Source organism: Callorhinus ursinus, unplaced genomic scaffold (genome assembly GCF_003265705.2).
Source record: "Callorhinus ursinus isolate GAN/ISIS: 27379988/994484 unplaced genomic scaffold, GSC_fseal_2.0 scaffold115, whole genome shotgun sequence".
Lineage (NCBI taxonomy): Eukaryota > Metazoa > Chordata > Mammalia > Carnivora > Otariidae > Callorhinus > Callorhinus ursinus.
The window spans coordinates 945414-962903 of record NW_027397177.1 but is presented as its reverse complement, the minus strand read 5'-3'; the positions used below and the strand labels follow the sequence as shown (position 1 = coordinate 962903).

Sequence of the window (17490 nt, the reverse complement as noted above, 5' to 3'; positions counted from 1 at the left end):
TTCATACCTTTCCCGCCTGAAAGCGACGCTACGGCTTCGGGCCCACAGGGCGAGGGGTCTCTTTACACTCGGGCTGTTTACCCGGGCGGAGAGCGACCGACGTTGGCGCCACCTGGGCTTGGGGCCCGCCCCCACCCCACCCCCGCCACGGCGGGACCCCCGCCCCGCGTTCTCCGAGGCCCGCGGCCATGATGCTTCACAAAAGCCGGGACTCCGCGTGGCTGCCCCGCCTCGCGCCCTCCCGCCCCGCCCCACCCCGCCGCCCGGGCCCTCAGCCCTTGGCCCGGGAAGCAGGGAGGGGAAGGGCGCGCCCTCGCGCAGGCCGCAGCGCCCGCCCGCCCGCCCGCCCGGCCGGCCCGCGGGGCGCCCCTCGCGCCCCGCACCTACCTCCGGCGCCCGCGGCCTGCCCGAGCTGCCCGCAGCCCGACCAAGGCAGGGAGACCCTCACGGCCTAGCCGCCATCTAGAAAGGCCTCCCAAGCTCTCTCCGGTCGGCGGACCCGCCTGCCGCGCGGGGCGAGCGGAGGGCGGGCCTTGGCGGCTCGCGGCCAATCCCTGCGCGCGGGCGCCCCGCATTGGGGGAACCGCGGAGCGGGCTGCGGAGGCCGCCAATCGGCAGCGCGTGGCGCTCGCGGCCACGGCACGCGGCCCAATAGCGCGGCCGCGTGGGCGGGACCAGGCGCTCAGGCCGCGGCCGCACTAACGGTCGCCGCCGGGGCGGGGCTCGCCGCGCGGAGGGCGGCGGCCGCGCGGAGCGCCGGGAACGGGCAGCGCAGGGGATGCCGGGAACAGGAGAGCGCGGGAAGCGCAGGGAATGCCGGGTAAGGAGGAGCGCAGGGGATGCCGGGAGCGGGAGAACGCGGGAAGCGCCGGGAGCCGGGCGGCGCAGGGGACGCCGGGAGCAGAGGGCGCCTCCGTGGTCTACGTAGTGCAGACGAGACCGTATACACACAATCATTAAACGTTTCCAATTAAAAGCATTAAGCATAATCAGTAGGAAAACAGGACAAATATGCTGAACTTCCGGCATTTTTCCACTTGCTAATGCCATTTCAGGAACCTCAGAAAAGGGAGGGTATAAGTAAATGGAGAAGGGACAGCTCTTCCTTAGACCAGAATTCCAGTGAATAAATGTAGAAGGAATGATGGAAGTAGGAAATCTCCCTTTTGGCAGCCTGCACAAACCTGCTGCAGACAAAAATCACGGATGCTAAAAATAGAAAAAGTAGGAGAATTGGCGATTTTTTTGTTGCTTTACAGAGATGCAAAGTTTCTCCCCAAGACACTAACCGCAAACCTAAAATAGTAACCGCCGTGGAGAAAAACCTGAGAGAGAACCAGGTAACCAAGTGATCGAGGTCACCAACAAACGTATACACATCCAAACTTACCAAATTTATACTTTAAAGATATTTGTTGTATAGTATATTAATGATACCTTAAAAATGAAGACAAAAGTCAGCACCAGTAAAGGGACATATTGTAGGCCTCCTGAGAAGGACATGCATCACTACCCAAAAGGCAAAACCTGAATGAAGAAAGATCAGACAAACCCAAATGAGGAACATTCTACCAAAAAACTGGCAGGTGCTTTTCAAGTGTCAAGATCATTCAAGTCAGACACTGAGGAGCTGTCTTCAATTACAGGAAACACAACTATGTGATGTGGGATCTGGACCCTGTATTGAAACCTGGCTCAGGAAAGGGACAGAAGTGGGACAACTGGTCATTCAAATTAGGTTTGTAAATTAGCTGGTAATAATGTATCAGCGCTAATTTCCTGGTTGTAATCATTTTAGTATGGCTAGAGGTAGGGTGTTAACATTGGGGGGAACTGGGTGAAAGACACTGGAATGTTTTGTTCTATCGTTTCAAGTTTTTGGTAAGTTGAAATCATTTCAAAATGAAAAGATTAAAAAAGGTGGGGAAAAAGAGTGTTGCAGGTGAGGGAGGAAGCTGGAGGCCTATCCAGGCCCTTCCCTCCTTTCCTGCCCCTTTCTGTTTACCTGGCTGTCCCAGTGGTCAGCACCAGACACTTCACAGCACAAAGACACTTCACTTGGTCACAATAAAAATGTGACCAAGACCCATGAAGTTCTAGCTCCTGGACTTAGCCAGGGGAGGCCAGCCTCCCTGTGGCTGGGCCAACTGCTCTCCTTGGCCCAGTGGTCAGAGCTCATGGGAACCCTTGGCATGCCACCATCCAGCCTTAGCAAACTCTCCACACTTTATTGCTTGGTGAGTTGCCTCAGACTCGAGACCTCAGACCAACACACTACAGCTGGCTTTCCACATGGCCTTCCCACACAACGTCCCCACAGCCCCCATCTGACTCCAGCCTCAGGTGGATGCCTAGAAGCCGGAGCTCTAGCCCAAACTGAGGAAACTTTTCCTTCTGGGCTCCTATGTTTCCACCTGAGCCCAGCTCACCCATGAGCCAGGTCTCTACTAAAGAACCTGGATGATGCTATGTGCTGGCAGATGAGACCAAAAGATCAGGTGTTAGTGGTGGGGCGGTGGCGGGGGTGTCTCTGCAGGCAGAAGGCCAGGATCTCAGGCCTGCCATGACAAGCCTCAAGGCCAGGCTGCATTCCTGGGCTGGTCTTGTTTACTCAGACTTAGCTTCCATATCAGTCAGCTCCATACCTCCAGCCTGCATGCCAACACACTTCAACTGGCTGTCTTAGAGCCAGAGAGCAGAAGCAGCTCATCAGGGGCATCTGAAAAGGAGGTGAATTCCCCCTCCATCTGGGAAAAGAGGACCCATGTTGGGAAAAGAGGACCCATGTTGGGAACTCAGGGATCCAGTGCATCTGATGACTAGCTAAGCCATGCCAAGGTCAGGTCCAGGCTTCCTGTGTGGCATGTCAAAAGCACTTTTGGAAAGCACAGCTTGCTAGGGTCCCTTCTAACCACACAAGGGTCTCACTTCAAGACCAAAATAAATGGGGGCTTGAGAAGTGCCAGCAATGTCATTTTTGGTTCAAATGTCTACCTGGCGTGGGCATCAGAATACAGTGATGGACAAGAGAGTAATGGCCTTGCCTCCTGAAGCTCTTGTTCTGATAGTGAGACACACAAGAAACAATCAAGCAAAACACATAGCATGTCCCAGTGCTAACTGCTATAGAAAATAGAGCAGGGACCAAGGCAGGGCAGATTGCAGCTTCAGATGGGATGCCTCCCCAAGACTTTACCAAAGAGCTGCAGGATGTGAGGGACAGTGTGGTTTGGATATTGGGGGGGGGGGGAGAGTTCTTCAACCAGAAGGGACAGCAAGTGCCAAGGCCCTGAGGCAGAAGCTGTGCAGAAAGCGCGACCAAGGGTAGTGGCAGAGGCAAGAAAAATGTGGTGATGGGGGGGGTGGGTGTGCAGGACAGCAGGTGAAACCAATGTGGGAAGACCATGAGCCTACAAGGGAAGACACCCCAAGATGCATCCTCTCCTTCCTGGCCCCATGGCTCTGCCTCCCTACCTGCCTGGGTACTGAGACACTATTATGGTATCTCTCCAAGCTTCAATTTCCTCATCTGTAAAATGAAGGTCACAATTGATTTAGTTTGCTAGAGCTGCCATAACAAAAGTACCATAAATGAGTGGCTTAAACCACAGAAATTTATTGTCTCACAGTTCTGGAGGCCAGAAGTCCGAGCTCAAAGTGTTGGCAGAGCCACACTCCCTCTAAAGGCACCAGGGAAGGATCTATTCCAGGTCTCTCTCTCAGCTTCTGGTAGTTTCTTGGCATGGGACAGCATAGCTCCAGTCTTTATAGGGCATTCTGCCTGCATGCATGTCTGTCCCCGTGTCCAAATTTTCCCTTTTTTATAAGGACATCAGTCATACCTGATTAGGGCCCACCCTAATGACTGCATTTTATCTTGATTACTTCTGTAAAGACCCTAATAAGGTCATATTCCGAGGTACAGGGGCTAGGATTCCAATAGATCTTTCGGGAAGCACACAACTCAACCCATAACAATAGAATTACATCTTGGCTGCCCTTTCTTCGGGGGCTCAGGCACTTGGGAAGCCCAGGGCAGGTTGAGGGCTGGGGTATCCCTGTGCAGGCTCTGTCCCTGGGGTAGAGACAAACATCAGGGAGAGCTCTCCAGATGGCTTTGCACCAGCCCAGTGGTGCCCCATGAGGGCAGACATGCCTGGCCAGGGTGGGTGCTGGTGTGGGGCACTGAGGCAGATGAAGGGCATCGGCAGTGCCTAGGCTGAGAGCCTGGCTCAGTGTGCCTCAGCCAACAAGTGTTTGCCCCTGGGCCTAGGGGTGTGGGCTATGCCACCACTGGGGGCCCCATTCAAACCTGACCATGCTCAAGCACTTTTCCTCTGAGTTCAAAGTGAGCCAAGGAGGGCATCAGTCCCCAGAGGGGTGCTCAGGGTGAGAAGAGGGAAGGGTTGAGAAGGCAAGTGGGGCCGGGTGCAGGTCCACACCCCACCCCAAGCTCTCACTGGCTCTGAGAAGGCCAAGTTGGGGGTCAGCTGCAAAGGCAGATGAAGTCTGGGTCTCAGCACTGGACACACAACAGGACCCCCTGATGCTCAGCCTGGGCTAGGGACAGGAACTCCTGAGTGCCTGCCGCAAACCAGGGTCCTGCAATTAAGACAGACTCTACTTGCCCCCTTGCCCTGAAACCCATTCCTACCACCCCTTGGCCTCCACAGTCCACCCCAAGTGCAGGCCTGACCACACCACTCCATGGGGAGGTCCCCAAGGGCTCCTCACTACACCCCCGATGAGTCCCTGGCTCCTCAGCCCAGCTCAGGAGGCCCTGTAACTGGCACCCACTGTGTCCCATGCATATAGGCTCTCTCTCGAACCCCAGCCCAAGGACAGACAGATGGACAAGCTGATGGACCCTTGGCTTTCCATCAGGGTGCTCAGAGACCCATGAGCAAAAGAAGAAAGTGGGGAGAGGCTTGTTCTGGTGAGTGTGCCTTGGGAGTTCCTGCAGACCAGGAGAGCAGCCCTACTGACCCCTTGCACAGTTGTCCCCCATCACACAAGGACCTGAAATGCACTGACTCACCACAGCCTCTGAATTTTATTATCAAGTTCTCACGTTCAAGTACAGATTCCTATGAAGTCTGACTCCCCAAGGAGAAGGGAAATAGTAAGGGTTGCCTGTGTCCCCTCACTGAGAGGGCCTGCCCAATCCCATGACCCCCAATGGGCAGGTAGGTGCCTGAGAGCCTACCAAGGTGCCCCAGCATACACAGAACCCCTGGGACATCATGCAGGACCACCCCCCCCCCCCCCCCGGACCACCCCATGCACACAGGAGACCCCCCAGAGCATAAAGGACCACCAATCAGCCTGTGCTTCTGTTATGACAGTGGGTTTTTCTGGGGTTGTTCTCATTTCTCATTCCAAATGGGGCCTCTCCTCTCTAAAAGCAAGTCTAGCTGTCCAGAAGTGGACTATGCCCAGGAGAAAGGGAGCCACTTTTAAACAAAAGTCTACACCCTGTTGTTTTGATCAAAGGAAAGACCCACTGGCCAGAAGCACTTGCGGATGTGAGCGGCACATCTCTGCCTGTCTAGCATGCATACGTGTGGATGCCGGGGGTTCTGTGTCCGTTTGAGCATGTGTACACCTATCTGTTGCCTGTGCATGGTGTGCGTGTGCCCGTGTACCTGCAGGTGTGCATGGAGGCATGTGCCTCGACTGTGTGCCTCTGTGCTTGGACAGGGGCAGATCGAGGTGCCTTCACACAAGCACAGCACACCTAGGCCTGCCCCAGGCCTGGCTGCGGGACTCTGTCGCTCCTACTGGCGTAAGGGCAGACCCTGAGCGGGACACGTGGACACAGACAGGTCACAGAAACACCAGAGGGCCCTGGTCCTGGGGGATGCTTGGCCAAGTCACAGGCAGTGCATGTGCCTACGGAAGGTTCCTATCCACACTGGTCCTCGAGGCAGGGCCTTCCAGGAGCCCAATGGCCACACCCAGGGAGAGGGGTTAGCTCTGCAGCTTGAACTCGTGGGTGCTGGTCTCCCAGCAGGAGGGGTCCTTGTCCAGCATGCTACGCTCTGTGAAGGTCACGTGCCCGTCTGCATCCACGAGGATGACCGTGTTGGTTCTGAAAGAGAGCAGGGGGCCCATGTTCAGCCCTCTGCCCTCAGCCCCCTGCCTGCCTGGCAGAGCCCCAAATGGGGCCTCTATCACCAGGAACCTTCTCCTGTCCTCCTCCCCTTCTACCCATCCCAAATGCTCAGTGCACCTTCTCTCCTCCTGCCAGCCGTCCCTAAGGCCAGTCCTCACTTTGTTAGCACCTGTCTCCCCCTGAGAGAGGGCAGCCCCCGTGCAGGCTGACACACAGAGTGGGCACACCCATGCCGAAGACTGGGGGGCCCAGTCGGGCTTGGACCCAGCAGCCACACACCTGTCCAGGGAGCAGACCTGGCACTCTGCCTCACGCACATGAGGACACGTGAGCATGTAATTTAGTCGAGAAAAAGGTCTGTGATGGAGAAGCCTGAGAGAATTGATGCCCCGCCACCTGCCAAGGGAAAAGCCTAAGAATGGAAAGGCCACCATTCAGGCATACAACCCTTGGGCCCTGGAGCATCAGTGCTGGGCAGTGACACCACCATGGCCCTGCCTACCATCCCATCCCCCAGCTAGAGGGCTTGAAGCTGTCATCTCCTGGAGGATGGAATCCTCGGGCCAACCTGAACTCGAAAATCAAGTATTACGTGTGATATCACCATGTACCCAGAGTACATGCGGTATCACCGTGGCATCACTCAGCACCTGTCACCACCCAAGCATCCCATCCCTGAGTCCTTAGTGGCCACGGGCCCCCAAGAGCTTAGCCTATCCATCACAGTCCACTGCAGGTCACCAGCCGACCACAAGGCTGGTGCCCCGGGAACCTGGTGCAAGCCAAATCCAGGCAGATGTTGCTTTGCACGAGGCCACAGTCTGCCTCCAGGCCAGGTGGGCCAGGTGAGCAACAGCACTCCTAGCGCATCCTGGCCGGTCCAGCAACCCACCCACCTCCAAGTACAGCAGGTAGGCTACCCCAGACAGGATCGCAGGGATGGGCTGGGCCTCCCAGACACACAGAGCCAATCTTCCTCTGCCCAGGAGGGAGAGAGGCAGAGAAGGAACTTGCTGGGACAGCAGACACCCATGCCAAGAGCTTCTCCTTCCCAGGCATTCTCTCCTTGTGGCTGAGGCCAGAAGTTGCCCTTTTCTTGGGCGATGTCCCCAGGCCGACATGACCTGATTCCTGCCCTGGTCACACAGAGAATGTAACAGACCCAAGGACACAGGGCAAAATGAGAGGAAGAGCTGGGCAGTGGGACCTCTGGGTCCACAGGGATCTGCCAAGCCGAGTGCATCCACAGCCATCCCAGCCCCCTCATGGCTGTGGAGGGAGCAGGAAGCAGCCCAGGAACCATTTCTGCAGTACCCCTGGGAGCCGGCGAGCTTGTTGTTCAAAACCATCAGCTGTGGTGTCTGCTGGCCCCACAGCCCCCGCAACCCCCAAGCTGAAACGGCAGCTGCTTTTAGACAGGGCAGAGGCTCTGGGGTCCACAGAGTTCAGGGAGGGCTGGGTTCCTCGTGGGACAGCACTGAATGCACCCAGCAGCCCCTCGTACCTGGTGCCGTAGCCTGGACAGCGCACACACACAGCCGCATACTTGCTCAGGAAGGGCTGCACGTACTCCCTGCCCTGGTCCTCAATGGCCGGGTCTGGCAGCTGCCTGGAAGGACAGAGGCCGGGTCACTGCCACCCCCACCCACCCACCCATAGCCCCACCTGCCATCCTCAAGGCCTGCAGTGCCTAAGGAGCCTACCAGCCTCATGAGGCAGTTTGGGGGATCCACAAGGGCTGTTCTGTCTGTGCACTTTGCTGAAGGCATCAAATCTCAGTCCAGTCTTTTATTTAGGACTCCATCACTGGGCCCAGGCTGCCAGACAGTGAGTGCCAGGCCAGCTTCCCCTGCCAGGGCCCCCAGGAGCTTTCCCGGGACCCAGGGACATGAGCTCAGCCCTGCGGAAGGCTCTGCTGAATCTGCAAATGCCGGGGGTCAATCTGGTCAGAGCTGTGCAGGGCCCCCCCAGGAATGACAGAAGTCATCTCTCAGAGCAAACTTACCTTCCTGTCTTGGTTATGTCTCAGTGGTTAGGGGTGCTGTGGGGCAGGGGCCTGGCTGAGGGGTCACTGGCCACATACATGCCCTGCCTACCCCAAGAGGTACCTATGGGCATCTCTCCACGTGACAGGAGCCCACTTGAGCCCTGCAGCTTGCCAGCCACTGAAGCTGGTGCTAGGCCCACAGCTGTCAAAGCAGCCAGGACCCCATTTCAGGCCAGAGGGGATGACAGCCAGTGACTGAGGACCACATGACTCACAGCTGAGCAGGGGATGCTGGACCAGCCCTAGCAGGGCTTCCCTGAGGGGTGGCTATGCTGAAGCTAAAAGTGCCCTGGTTCATGGTTCCAACAGGAGATGGAGAGTAAGCGAGGGGCAGGGAAGGGCTGTAGGAGACAGGAGTGGGAGGCTCCTCTGAGGGGCTGCCAGGGCATCTGGGCAGGATAGTGGCCTGGCCTGAGTATGGGCCACATTGTGGCATGGGAAGAAGGTAGTTTGGCCAGCACCTCTGACCCCCAGGTGGGATGGCCAGGACACGCCAGGGGGTGGCATCCCTGAGGCAGGTACTGTGTGCAGAGGCCACTGAGGTGCCTTAGGGAAGTTGGGTCAGGAGCTCCTTTCCCCAAGGAGATTCCTGGGACAGGTGTGTCTGTGCCATAGCACTGGTAGGACAGCATGTGGGAAGGCCAGTTAACCCCTAGATATAGTCCCAGGCTGGCTGCTTGCTTCTGTGGTTTGCTAAGCACCTGGAGCTTTCTAGAATCTCCCACTAGTTGTATGCAGACACGGGGAACCTCCAGCTACTCTCTGCCCCACACAGGCCCACATCAAGCCTCTGAGAGCATTGAGCTTCAAAGTGCACTGGCCCAGGAGGGGAGCAGTTAGGAGAAGAGCAAAGGACAGTATGTCCATCAGGCTCCCCCTGGCTAAGGAGCTGGCCCCAGTCACTTCCACAAGCCTCCTAGGGCAACACAGCCTGCCTGCCTCTACATCCCAGGGCTAGAGAAAAAGGGGGACACACTGCTCGCCATGGTAGGATCCACCCACTCACGCCTCATCATTGTTGAGCACATGCAGGAGCTGGGCAATGAGGACATCCTTCGGGAGCGCCTGGCTCCGCTCCACAGCCTCCAGGAAGAGCTGCTTCCCAAAGCACAGCTTCCTCCAGGGCGTCTCCAGCAGCGCATTGCTTAGTCCATAGGTCCCTGCAGGGAAGGGGACAGCCCAGCCAGTGCAGAGGCCCCACTGTGGGAATTCAGAATAAATGCCCACCCGCGAACCTCAAGAAGGAACCACCTCCCCATCTCAGTCCTGTCTCTAAGCTAGGAAGAAGCTGCAAGGGGTGGATCTGCCTGAGAAGGTCAAGGGTGGGAGAAGAGCAACCTGAGGCCAGAGGGGTACCTGCTGGGTATCAGTGGTTAGGGAGTCTGCCAACATGAGAATGGCCTCAACTCAGTGAGAGTAGGCAGGGCCCACCTCCACTCTATACTGGCCAGGACCCTGGACTGGGGAATGATAGGGTCTCAGCACAACCTTCTCAGAACAAGTTGTCAGTGAGTTAAAAGAATGGGTGACAAAAAAGAAAAGAGTTTCTCATGTCAAAAAAAGGAGAGGCCTGGCCTTGAAGTGGAGGGGGCCCACTCTCAGGAAGCCTCAGGAAGCAGTGGCAGGTGACCTTGGAGTCATGCACCTCGAAAGACGCACCGAAGACAGGAAGCCAGCACCGCCTGCTGCAGCTCTTCACAGGGTGAGGATCTTGACTGAGTCTGAGGTGATTGCAGCCACTTCCAAGGAAGACAGCCTTGGCTCTGCTGGGCCACCAGGGTGGGGTATCACTGTGCTTTATCCATCAAGAGAAGCAGGGAAGACTACTCCATAGTGGTGCTGGGCACCTGGGTAGCCACATGCAAATAAGGAAGTGGAATCCCTACCTCACACCATACAAAAGAATCAATTCAAAATGTCCCATAGCTCTAAACATAAAGGCTAAAACTATAAGCCTCAGAAGAATGCCTAGGGAAAAAAAAGGCGTCTGGGTGGCTCAGTCGTTGAGCGGCTGCCTTCAGCTCAGGTCATGATCCCAGAGTCCTGGGATCGAGTCCCACATTGGGCTCCCTGCTCGGCGGGAAGCCTGCTTCTCCCTCTCCCACTCCCCCTGCTTGTGTTCCTGCTCTTGCTGTCTCTGTCTCCATCAAATAGGTAAATAAATTAAAAAAAAAAAGAAGAACGCATAGGAGAAAAGCTACCAACCTTAGATTAGGCAATGATTTCTTAAACATGACACCAAAAGCACAAGCAACAGAAGAAATAAACGGGACTTCACCAAAACTTGAAATGATGTGCTTCAAAAGACATCAACAAGAAAGTGAAAAGAAAACCCACAGAAGGGGAGACAATTTTTGCAAATCATACATCTGATACAAGACTGGTAGCTAGAATATATAAGAACCATAACATGGGGCACCTGGCTGGCTCAGGTGGAAGAGCATGTGACTCTTGATCTTAGGGTTGTAGTTCCAGCCCCACGCTGGGCACAGAGATTACTTAAAAATAAAATCTTAGGGGTGCCTGGGTGTCTGCCTTCAGCTCGGGTCATGATCCCAGGGCCCTAGGACAGAGTCCTGCATCCAGCTCCCTGCTCAGTGGGGAGTCCTCTTCTACCTCTACCCCTTTCCCCCGCTCATGCTCTCTCTCTCAAATAAATAAAATCTTAAAAATAAGTAAAATAAAATAAAATCTTTAAAAAGAGAAAAAAACCTATAACTCAAAAATAACAAACAACCCAATTTAAAAATGGGCAAAGGATCTGAACAGACATTTCTTCAAGGAAGACATATAAATGACCCCTAAGCACATGAAAAGATGCTCAACATCATTTGCCATCAGAGAAACACAAATCAAAATCACCATGAGATACTACTTCACATCCGCTAGGATGGCTGTAATCAAAAAGACAGGGACGCCTGGCTGTCTCCGTCAGGGGAGCGTGAGACTCTTGATCTCAGGGTTTTGAGTCTGAGCCCCACATGGGGTATAGAGAATTTTTTTTTAATTTTAAAAATCTTTTCAAAAAAGACAATAATAGGGGCTCCTGGGTGGCTCAGTCGTTAGGCGTCTGCCTTCGGCTCAGGTCATGATCCCAGGGTCCTAGGATCGAGTCCCACATCGGGCTCCCTGCTCAGCAGAGAGCCCGCTTCTCCCTCTCCCTCTGCTGCTCCCCGCTTGTGCTCTCTCTGTGTCTGTCTCTCTCTCTCTCTCTCTGTCAAATAAATAAATAAAATCTTTAAAAAAAAAAAGGCACCTGGGTGGCTCAGTTGGTTAAGTGACTGCCTTCAGCTCAGGTCATGATCCCAGGGTCCTGGGATCAAGCCCCGCATCGGGCTCCCTGCTCGGCTGGAAGCCTGCTTCTCCCTCTCCCACTCCGCCTGCTTGTGTTCCTGCTCTCACTCTCTCTCTCTATCAGATAAATAAATCAAATAAATAAATAAAAGACAATAGTAACTGCTGATGAGGATGTGGGAAAATTGGAACCTCAGATGCTGCTGTTAGGAATGTAAGTGGTGCAGCTGCTTTGGGAAAGTTTGGCAGTTCCCCAAAGGGGTTAAACAGTTATCTCACCATCCAGTACTTCCACTCCTAGGTATACACATGAAAGAGAGAAAAACACAGGTCCCCACAAAAACTCATAACATATGTTCACAGCAGCATGATCCACAATAGCTGGAAGCTGAAAACAACCCAAGGGTCCATCAACCAATTGAATGGAAAAACAAAATGTAGAATATCTGGACAATGGACGATTATTCAGCCGTAAAAAGGAGTGAAGCCCTAATTCATGCTACAACGTGGATGGACCTTGGAAACATGATGCTAAGAAAGAAGCCAGTCCCAAAGGCCACATATTGGATGATTACACTTGTACAAAATGTACAGAGTAGGCAAATCCCCAGAGACAGAAAGTAGGTTAGTAGTTGTCTGGGGCTGAGGGGTCAAGGGGGGGGCGGTGACCGCTAATGGAGACAGGGGTTTCTTTTCGGGGTGATGAAAATGTCATGGGGTTCCATAGCAGTGATAGTTGCATACCTTTGCGGATAGACTAAAATCTACCGAATGGTACAGTTTAAGTGAGTACATTGTATGATATGTGAACTACATCTCAATAAAACTGTTATTTTTAAAAGTGACACGGTCAGGCAGGGTCAAGCTCAGGGAAACAACACGATGTATTTGAAATGACCTCGCTCCCTCCCTTCGACCTTCCCTCTCTCTCTCTGTCCCTTCCTTCCTCCCTTTAGCAGAAAACAAGCATCTCCAGTCACAGGATCTCAAGTACTGAGAAATGAGAGGGAGCATCACAGGGGTAGTTTCCAGATGCTTCCACAAAGGCCTCTGGGCCAATGCATAGAAGTGGGGGTAGGAGGGGCCTCTGTGTCCTTTTGCAGATTGTCCTTTTTCAATTCTCTCTGGGCGGTCACGGGCTCAGTGCTAGGGGAAGGTGGCCCTGGCTGTGGGCAACCTGACATGTGGACCAAGTGTAGGCCATGGGCCACTATGGGGGCATAAGCCACACAAATGGCCAAGGAGCATAATCCCAGGAGAGAAATGTGACAGGGACCCAGTCTCTGAAAAGTACAGAAGTGTCCCCACAGAAGCAGCCCCCACCTTGTCACCACCCACCAGAGTAGACTAACCTGGTGCCAGGACAACTGGCTCAGGCTCCCCCCGGTTTCCATAGTAGCAAATGACATCCCCCTTCTCTGTGCTGTGGAAAGGAGGAGAGAGAGAGTCAGATGGGAGCTATGGGGCGTCCAAATCTCTCACTGTCTGGCAATCCCCACAGTCTAGGACAGGGACAATGGCTCGCTGCAACCAGGACAGGAGCTGGTCAGGGCCCCAGCCTCCCATGTAGGATCTTTGAGACCCCTGGCTCCTGACTCCTGGCTCACCACAGAGACCCCTGGCCTGGGAGCAGGCTGCGAGGGGCAGCATCTAAAAGACCCTCCTGCCTCACCACATGCCCCCGTGGCACAGGTACTTGCACGCTATGTACGTTAATAACTGCACTGCACCCACAGACACCAATCCCCACCCCCAGAGCCCATCTCTGGACACCTCCAGACACAGTGGAATACACCAGGGTAACAGAGGCTTCCAAACAAAGCACCAAAGATCACATTTGCCTACTTTTATGTGCTGAGTGTGCATTTAAAAATAGTTCAAAATGCTCAGAGCTGAAAATGTTCCCACTCATAAACACCATAGTAAATCTTCCTTGAAATTGCCTGCTCTGCAAACTAGGAAGGACTCTTCCTGGCCTTGGGCCACCTTGCCGCAGGTGCAGGGAACGCCACACAGGGACCTGAACCTCCAGGATGAACCATTGCAAAGAAAGAGCCGGGTGGGGCTGCCAGGGAGTCCCTCTGGCTGTGCCCACCCTGGCCCCAGAGGGCTTCACATTCTGCTTGTGTTCCTCCCCACAGCCCCTGGCTCATTTCTCAAGATATCTGGCTAATGACTTTAGAAATTGTGTTTATAGGCACAAAGCTAGAAAGCATGAAGACCTGTGGATTGGACACCCACTCCCGCCATGCTTGGTCAGGGACCAGCCATGATAGCGATGAGGCTCCCCTCTTCTTGACCCTGACTTCTGGCACCTGCCACTGGGGTTCCTCTGACTGACGACTCCCTCCACCCTCTGGCCTCAGCCCTCCACACCTGGTCCTTGGGCATAACCCACTCGGTTGCCCTGGCCACCACCTGGCCTTGAGAGCAGTGTCTAGGGCGGCAGGCTCTGACCCTGTGGCCCCAGGAGCCAGGAGAGCTGTTCAGGCACAGAGGGGCCCAAGCCCACCTGCAGGAGCCGCCTGCCCATGCATGTGTCCACTCAGAGCTGGGGCTCTCGTCACCCAGCCACTTTGACATGGCCACTGAGCACTGAGTCCTGCTGGACTACTGGTCTCCCAGACCGGGTCAGACGTAGAGAGAACGACAAGCAAAAGGATCCCTACCTGGGCATGGAAGTCTCCCTGCCATAGCTGCCTATGGTGCGGAGGAGAGGTCCAGGGCAGCAAGTACCTATGCCAGTCCCCACCTCCTCCCATGGCCACTGCAGCCTCCATATCAATGTGTCGATCCGTGCAGTGGGGCCGAGTGGGCCACATGCAGTGGACACTCAAGGCACAGTGGGCCTGGGGCTCCTTGTGGAAGGAAGTAAGCTCAGGCCAGGTGTCTGGTCATGGGCCAACCACGGGGTACTGACCACCTCCCCTGGTGAAAGCTGACGACATCCACTGACCTCTGGGGCACTGGCAGTGGGGGTGCACAAGGGGAGGGCTGGAGGAAAGGACGATGGATGCTCACTTCACTGAAGGACAAATTCACAAAACCCCTGCAGTCCCCAGCCCACATCTGTAAAGTGCAAGTCCTCCGGGAGGGAGCACAGGACACCCCACCAGCCCTGTCGGGCTATTCCCACCAATGCCTGAATCCACCAGCCACTCCGTGCGGCCTGCTCTGAGGAATGCACATGGGCCCTGGGGCATCGGAGGTGAGGACACCCAGCCAGAGCCTCTCCACATCGGCCACCCTTCATGGCTGTGGCATTACCACTCCCCCACCTGCCGTGATCTGCCTTATGCACCAAGACTGTCAATAGTGTCTACTCATCTGTCACCACATCTGTCTGCACACTTGGAGAAAGGGCCGGGTAGATGCCTGGCACCCAGCACGCAGCCCCAGCCACTGTCCACTGGCATCTGATCAACAGTCCTGGGCACAGGCTCTGGGGTCACCACCCCACCCCCGGGGGACAAGGGTACCACAGGACTCCCGCTACTCTGCACCAAACACCAACAATCACTTCACCTCATGGCTCAGCGTCCCACGGAGGAAGCGGACCATGGGCAGTGCCCGCTCCTCAGCCAGCACTCAGCAAACACTGCTGAGCAATAGGCCCTGGCCTAGAGACAGCCCTATGGAGGCCCACAGCAGTGCGGCTGGCGCCTGAGCTCCTGCAGGGCCGTGGCCAGGGTCCAGACATGGGAGCCACAGAGATAACACACTCGGAGAAGCCAGGCCACAATCCAACAGTGGCCAGCCAGCACCTCAGGTAGAAACACAGATGCTGCAAGCTGTCACAGCCATGAGCGCAGTGCTCCTCCCCAACCTGGTGCCCACTCGGTGGGATGGGGCTACGGTCTCCAGGGCCACCTGGACCCCAGCCAACAGCCCAAAGCAGTACCAGGGGACCCCAGCCCCACCGCACACCAGCAGGGGTCTTCGCCACGTCGGAGCTCGGCCGCAGCAGGTGCACACGGGGTGGCTGTGAGGATGTGCCAGGTGCTGCACATGAAGGGCTCAGCATCCACCCCAACACAGCCATGTGGGCAACTGCCAGCTACTGCTGCACCTCTGAGTGCCTCACTGGGCCTGGCAACACCCCAACGGCCGCAGGCCCCTGCCGGGTTCCAGCAACCTGCCTCCTGACTCACAGCCAGCACAGGCACCCGAGGCTCCAGGCCTCTTGGGGACCCTTCCTCCTGCCTCTGCTCCTTGCCTATCTGCCCGATTCCAGATAGGGGAAGACTCCCCCCAAATGACTGCACAGCAGAGCCTCCACATCCTCTGGTGATGAGGCCCGTGGGCAGCTGGGACAGCTTTGTTGCCCCTTGACAACTCCAGACAGGCCCTGGGAGCTTTCCACTGAGCCCCTTGCAGAACCTGAGATGAGCCAGACCACATGCTCAGACACACCTCCCCTGAAGAAGCCACTGTGAGGCCCCAGAGCTCAGCAGCACCTGACCACCACCAGCTGCTCTGGACCCCAGTCAGCGGTGCTTGGGCCTTCCTTCTCCAGCCTGGGGCACCTCTGCACACCACAGAACAGGGCAAGTGAGGTGCAGCTCCACAACAGGGCACTCCTGAGCCACGGACACGTGGAGGAGAGCTCAGGGGCAAGGGGCCGGCGTGGGCAAGGGGTGCCCCCCGTGACTGGAGATGCCCGCTGCAGTCTTATTATAGCTCGCACGTAGGAGCCAGCAACCCTGACGCTGCTTCAGGAAGCCCGGGCTCCAATCCCTACGCCTCCGCAACAGTCGGCCGGCCCTGGGGACCCTCACCATGCCCACCAGGAGCTATGTCCCTGCAGAGGCTGCTGCAGTACCCCAAGCTGAGTGGCAGGGTGGGAACCCCACTTCCCGTCAAGCCCACAACTCAGCTTTGTGGCAGTGCCCAATGGGCTGCCGTCTCCCTCCCAGCAGACCCACCTCAGGTCGGCTGCTATGAGGTTAAAGCCGTTGTACAGGTGGCCCTCCGCAGAGACCTTCTTCAAGTAGGACAAGCTGTCCATGTCTGTAGTCAGAAAATGGGTCACAAGTTCACCTGTGGGTAGGGGACAGACACACATGGCCGAGGCAGCAGGGCTGAGTCCCTCGTCCTGGGGAGCCGTACCTCATTCCCCTGGCATCTAAGGAGGTCTACATCAAGAACTCTGTTTTTGTTGGGTTTTAATTTTTTTTTTTCTGCCATTACACCCTAAATGGAAGTACAGCATGAGGAGAAAAAAATCTTCAGTGGGGACAATGTGTGTCCATAGAGCTGTCTTCCCACGGGGTACTGCTCTGCAAACATCTGACAGGTGGGGGACAACGACAACAGCCAGAAGTGACACTTTGGCCTGGGGCACAAATGTGGAGAGTGTTCCCTGAGAGGGGCAATCCATGTCTGTGCAGGTAGGTGCTGTCTGGGCCAGGCAGAGGGGGGATTCCCACAGTGATGCCAGCCAGTGGGCCTCAGAGCCGGAAACACCCCACTTCCCTTTCTTCCTCCTCCTGTGTCCACATGTGCCCAGGAAAGCCCGCCCCCCTGCCCCGCATCCTCCACCACAGCCCCATGGTACCTCGGCCCCGGGCATCCGGGTCCTGCCGTGGCTGCAGGTAGTTGGTGAGTGCGGCCAGCTTCCCCCGTGTGCTGATTCCCAGCCACGTGCCTCCTTCCTTGCCTTCCTCCATGTCAAGCCCTGTGACAGATGATAGTGTCACCACCAGTAGCACCTACTGCCCTGGCCCTGTGTCCTAGGGAGATACATGCTCAGCCCGGCAGCCCTGGCTAAGGAATAGGGGCTTGAACTACTCAGGGCAACGCAGCCCTAAAGTCCACAGGACATGTGAGAGAGATCGTGCTCCCAGGATGACATCTGATGCCCACGGAGCCCCTGAAAACTTACGGTGGGACCTGGCATGTGTGGAATGCATCCTGATGCTCGGATCAACACTGGGCTGGGAGCACAGTACCAGCCCCATCCTAGCAACGGCACCAGGCCCCAATCCCACATCCTGGATCGGGTGCAGGGCCGCTGGCTGTCCTCCCCCAGCAG

General features: G+C 56.0%; 2 protein-coding genes across 8 annotated transcripts in view; both read right to left on the bottom strand.

Moving 5' to 3' along the window:
• DGCR8 (DGCR8 microprocessor complex subunit) overlaps positions 1 to 532 on the bottom strand; it is a 34766-nt gene extending 34234 nt beyond the window's left edge. The window contains exon 1 of one of the 2 annotated variants that reach the window (XM_025858020.2): positions 388 to 532. The gene's annotated coding sequence lies outside the window, so the exon portion shown is untranslated. Of the gene's footprint in view, positions 1 to 7; positions 120 to 387 lie in introns of those variants that run through there. The other variant, XM_025858023.2, reaches the window with a different exon arrangement.
• A 4502-nt stretch (positions 533 to 5034) lies between these two features.
• The window catches only part of TANGO2 (transport and golgi organization 2 homolog), a 36268-nt gene continuing 23812 nt past the window's right edge, over positions 5035 to 17490 (bottom strand). For 4 of the 6 annotated variants that reach the window (XM_025858030.2, XM_025858029.2, XM_073889714.1 and 1 more), the window contains exons 4-9: positions 17014 to 17133; positions 16382 to 16496; positions 12809 to 12879; positions 9169 to 9322; positions 7620 to 7724; positions 5035 to 6091 (exon numbers count right to left, since the gene is read on the bottom strand). In XM_025858030.2, the coding sequence (XP_025713815.1) occupies positions 5971 to 6091; positions 7620 to 7724; positions 9169 to 9322; positions 12809 to 12879; positions 16382 to 16496; positions 17014 to 17133 (686 nt within the window). In that variant the 3' untranslated portion in view covers positions 5035 to 5970. The remainder of the gene's footprint in view (positions 6092 to 7619; positions 7725 to 9168; positions 9323 to 12808; positions 12880 to 16381; positions 16497 to 17013; positions 17134 to 17490) is intronic. The other 2 variants (XM_073889713.1, XM_073889715.1) reach the window with 2 other exon arrangements.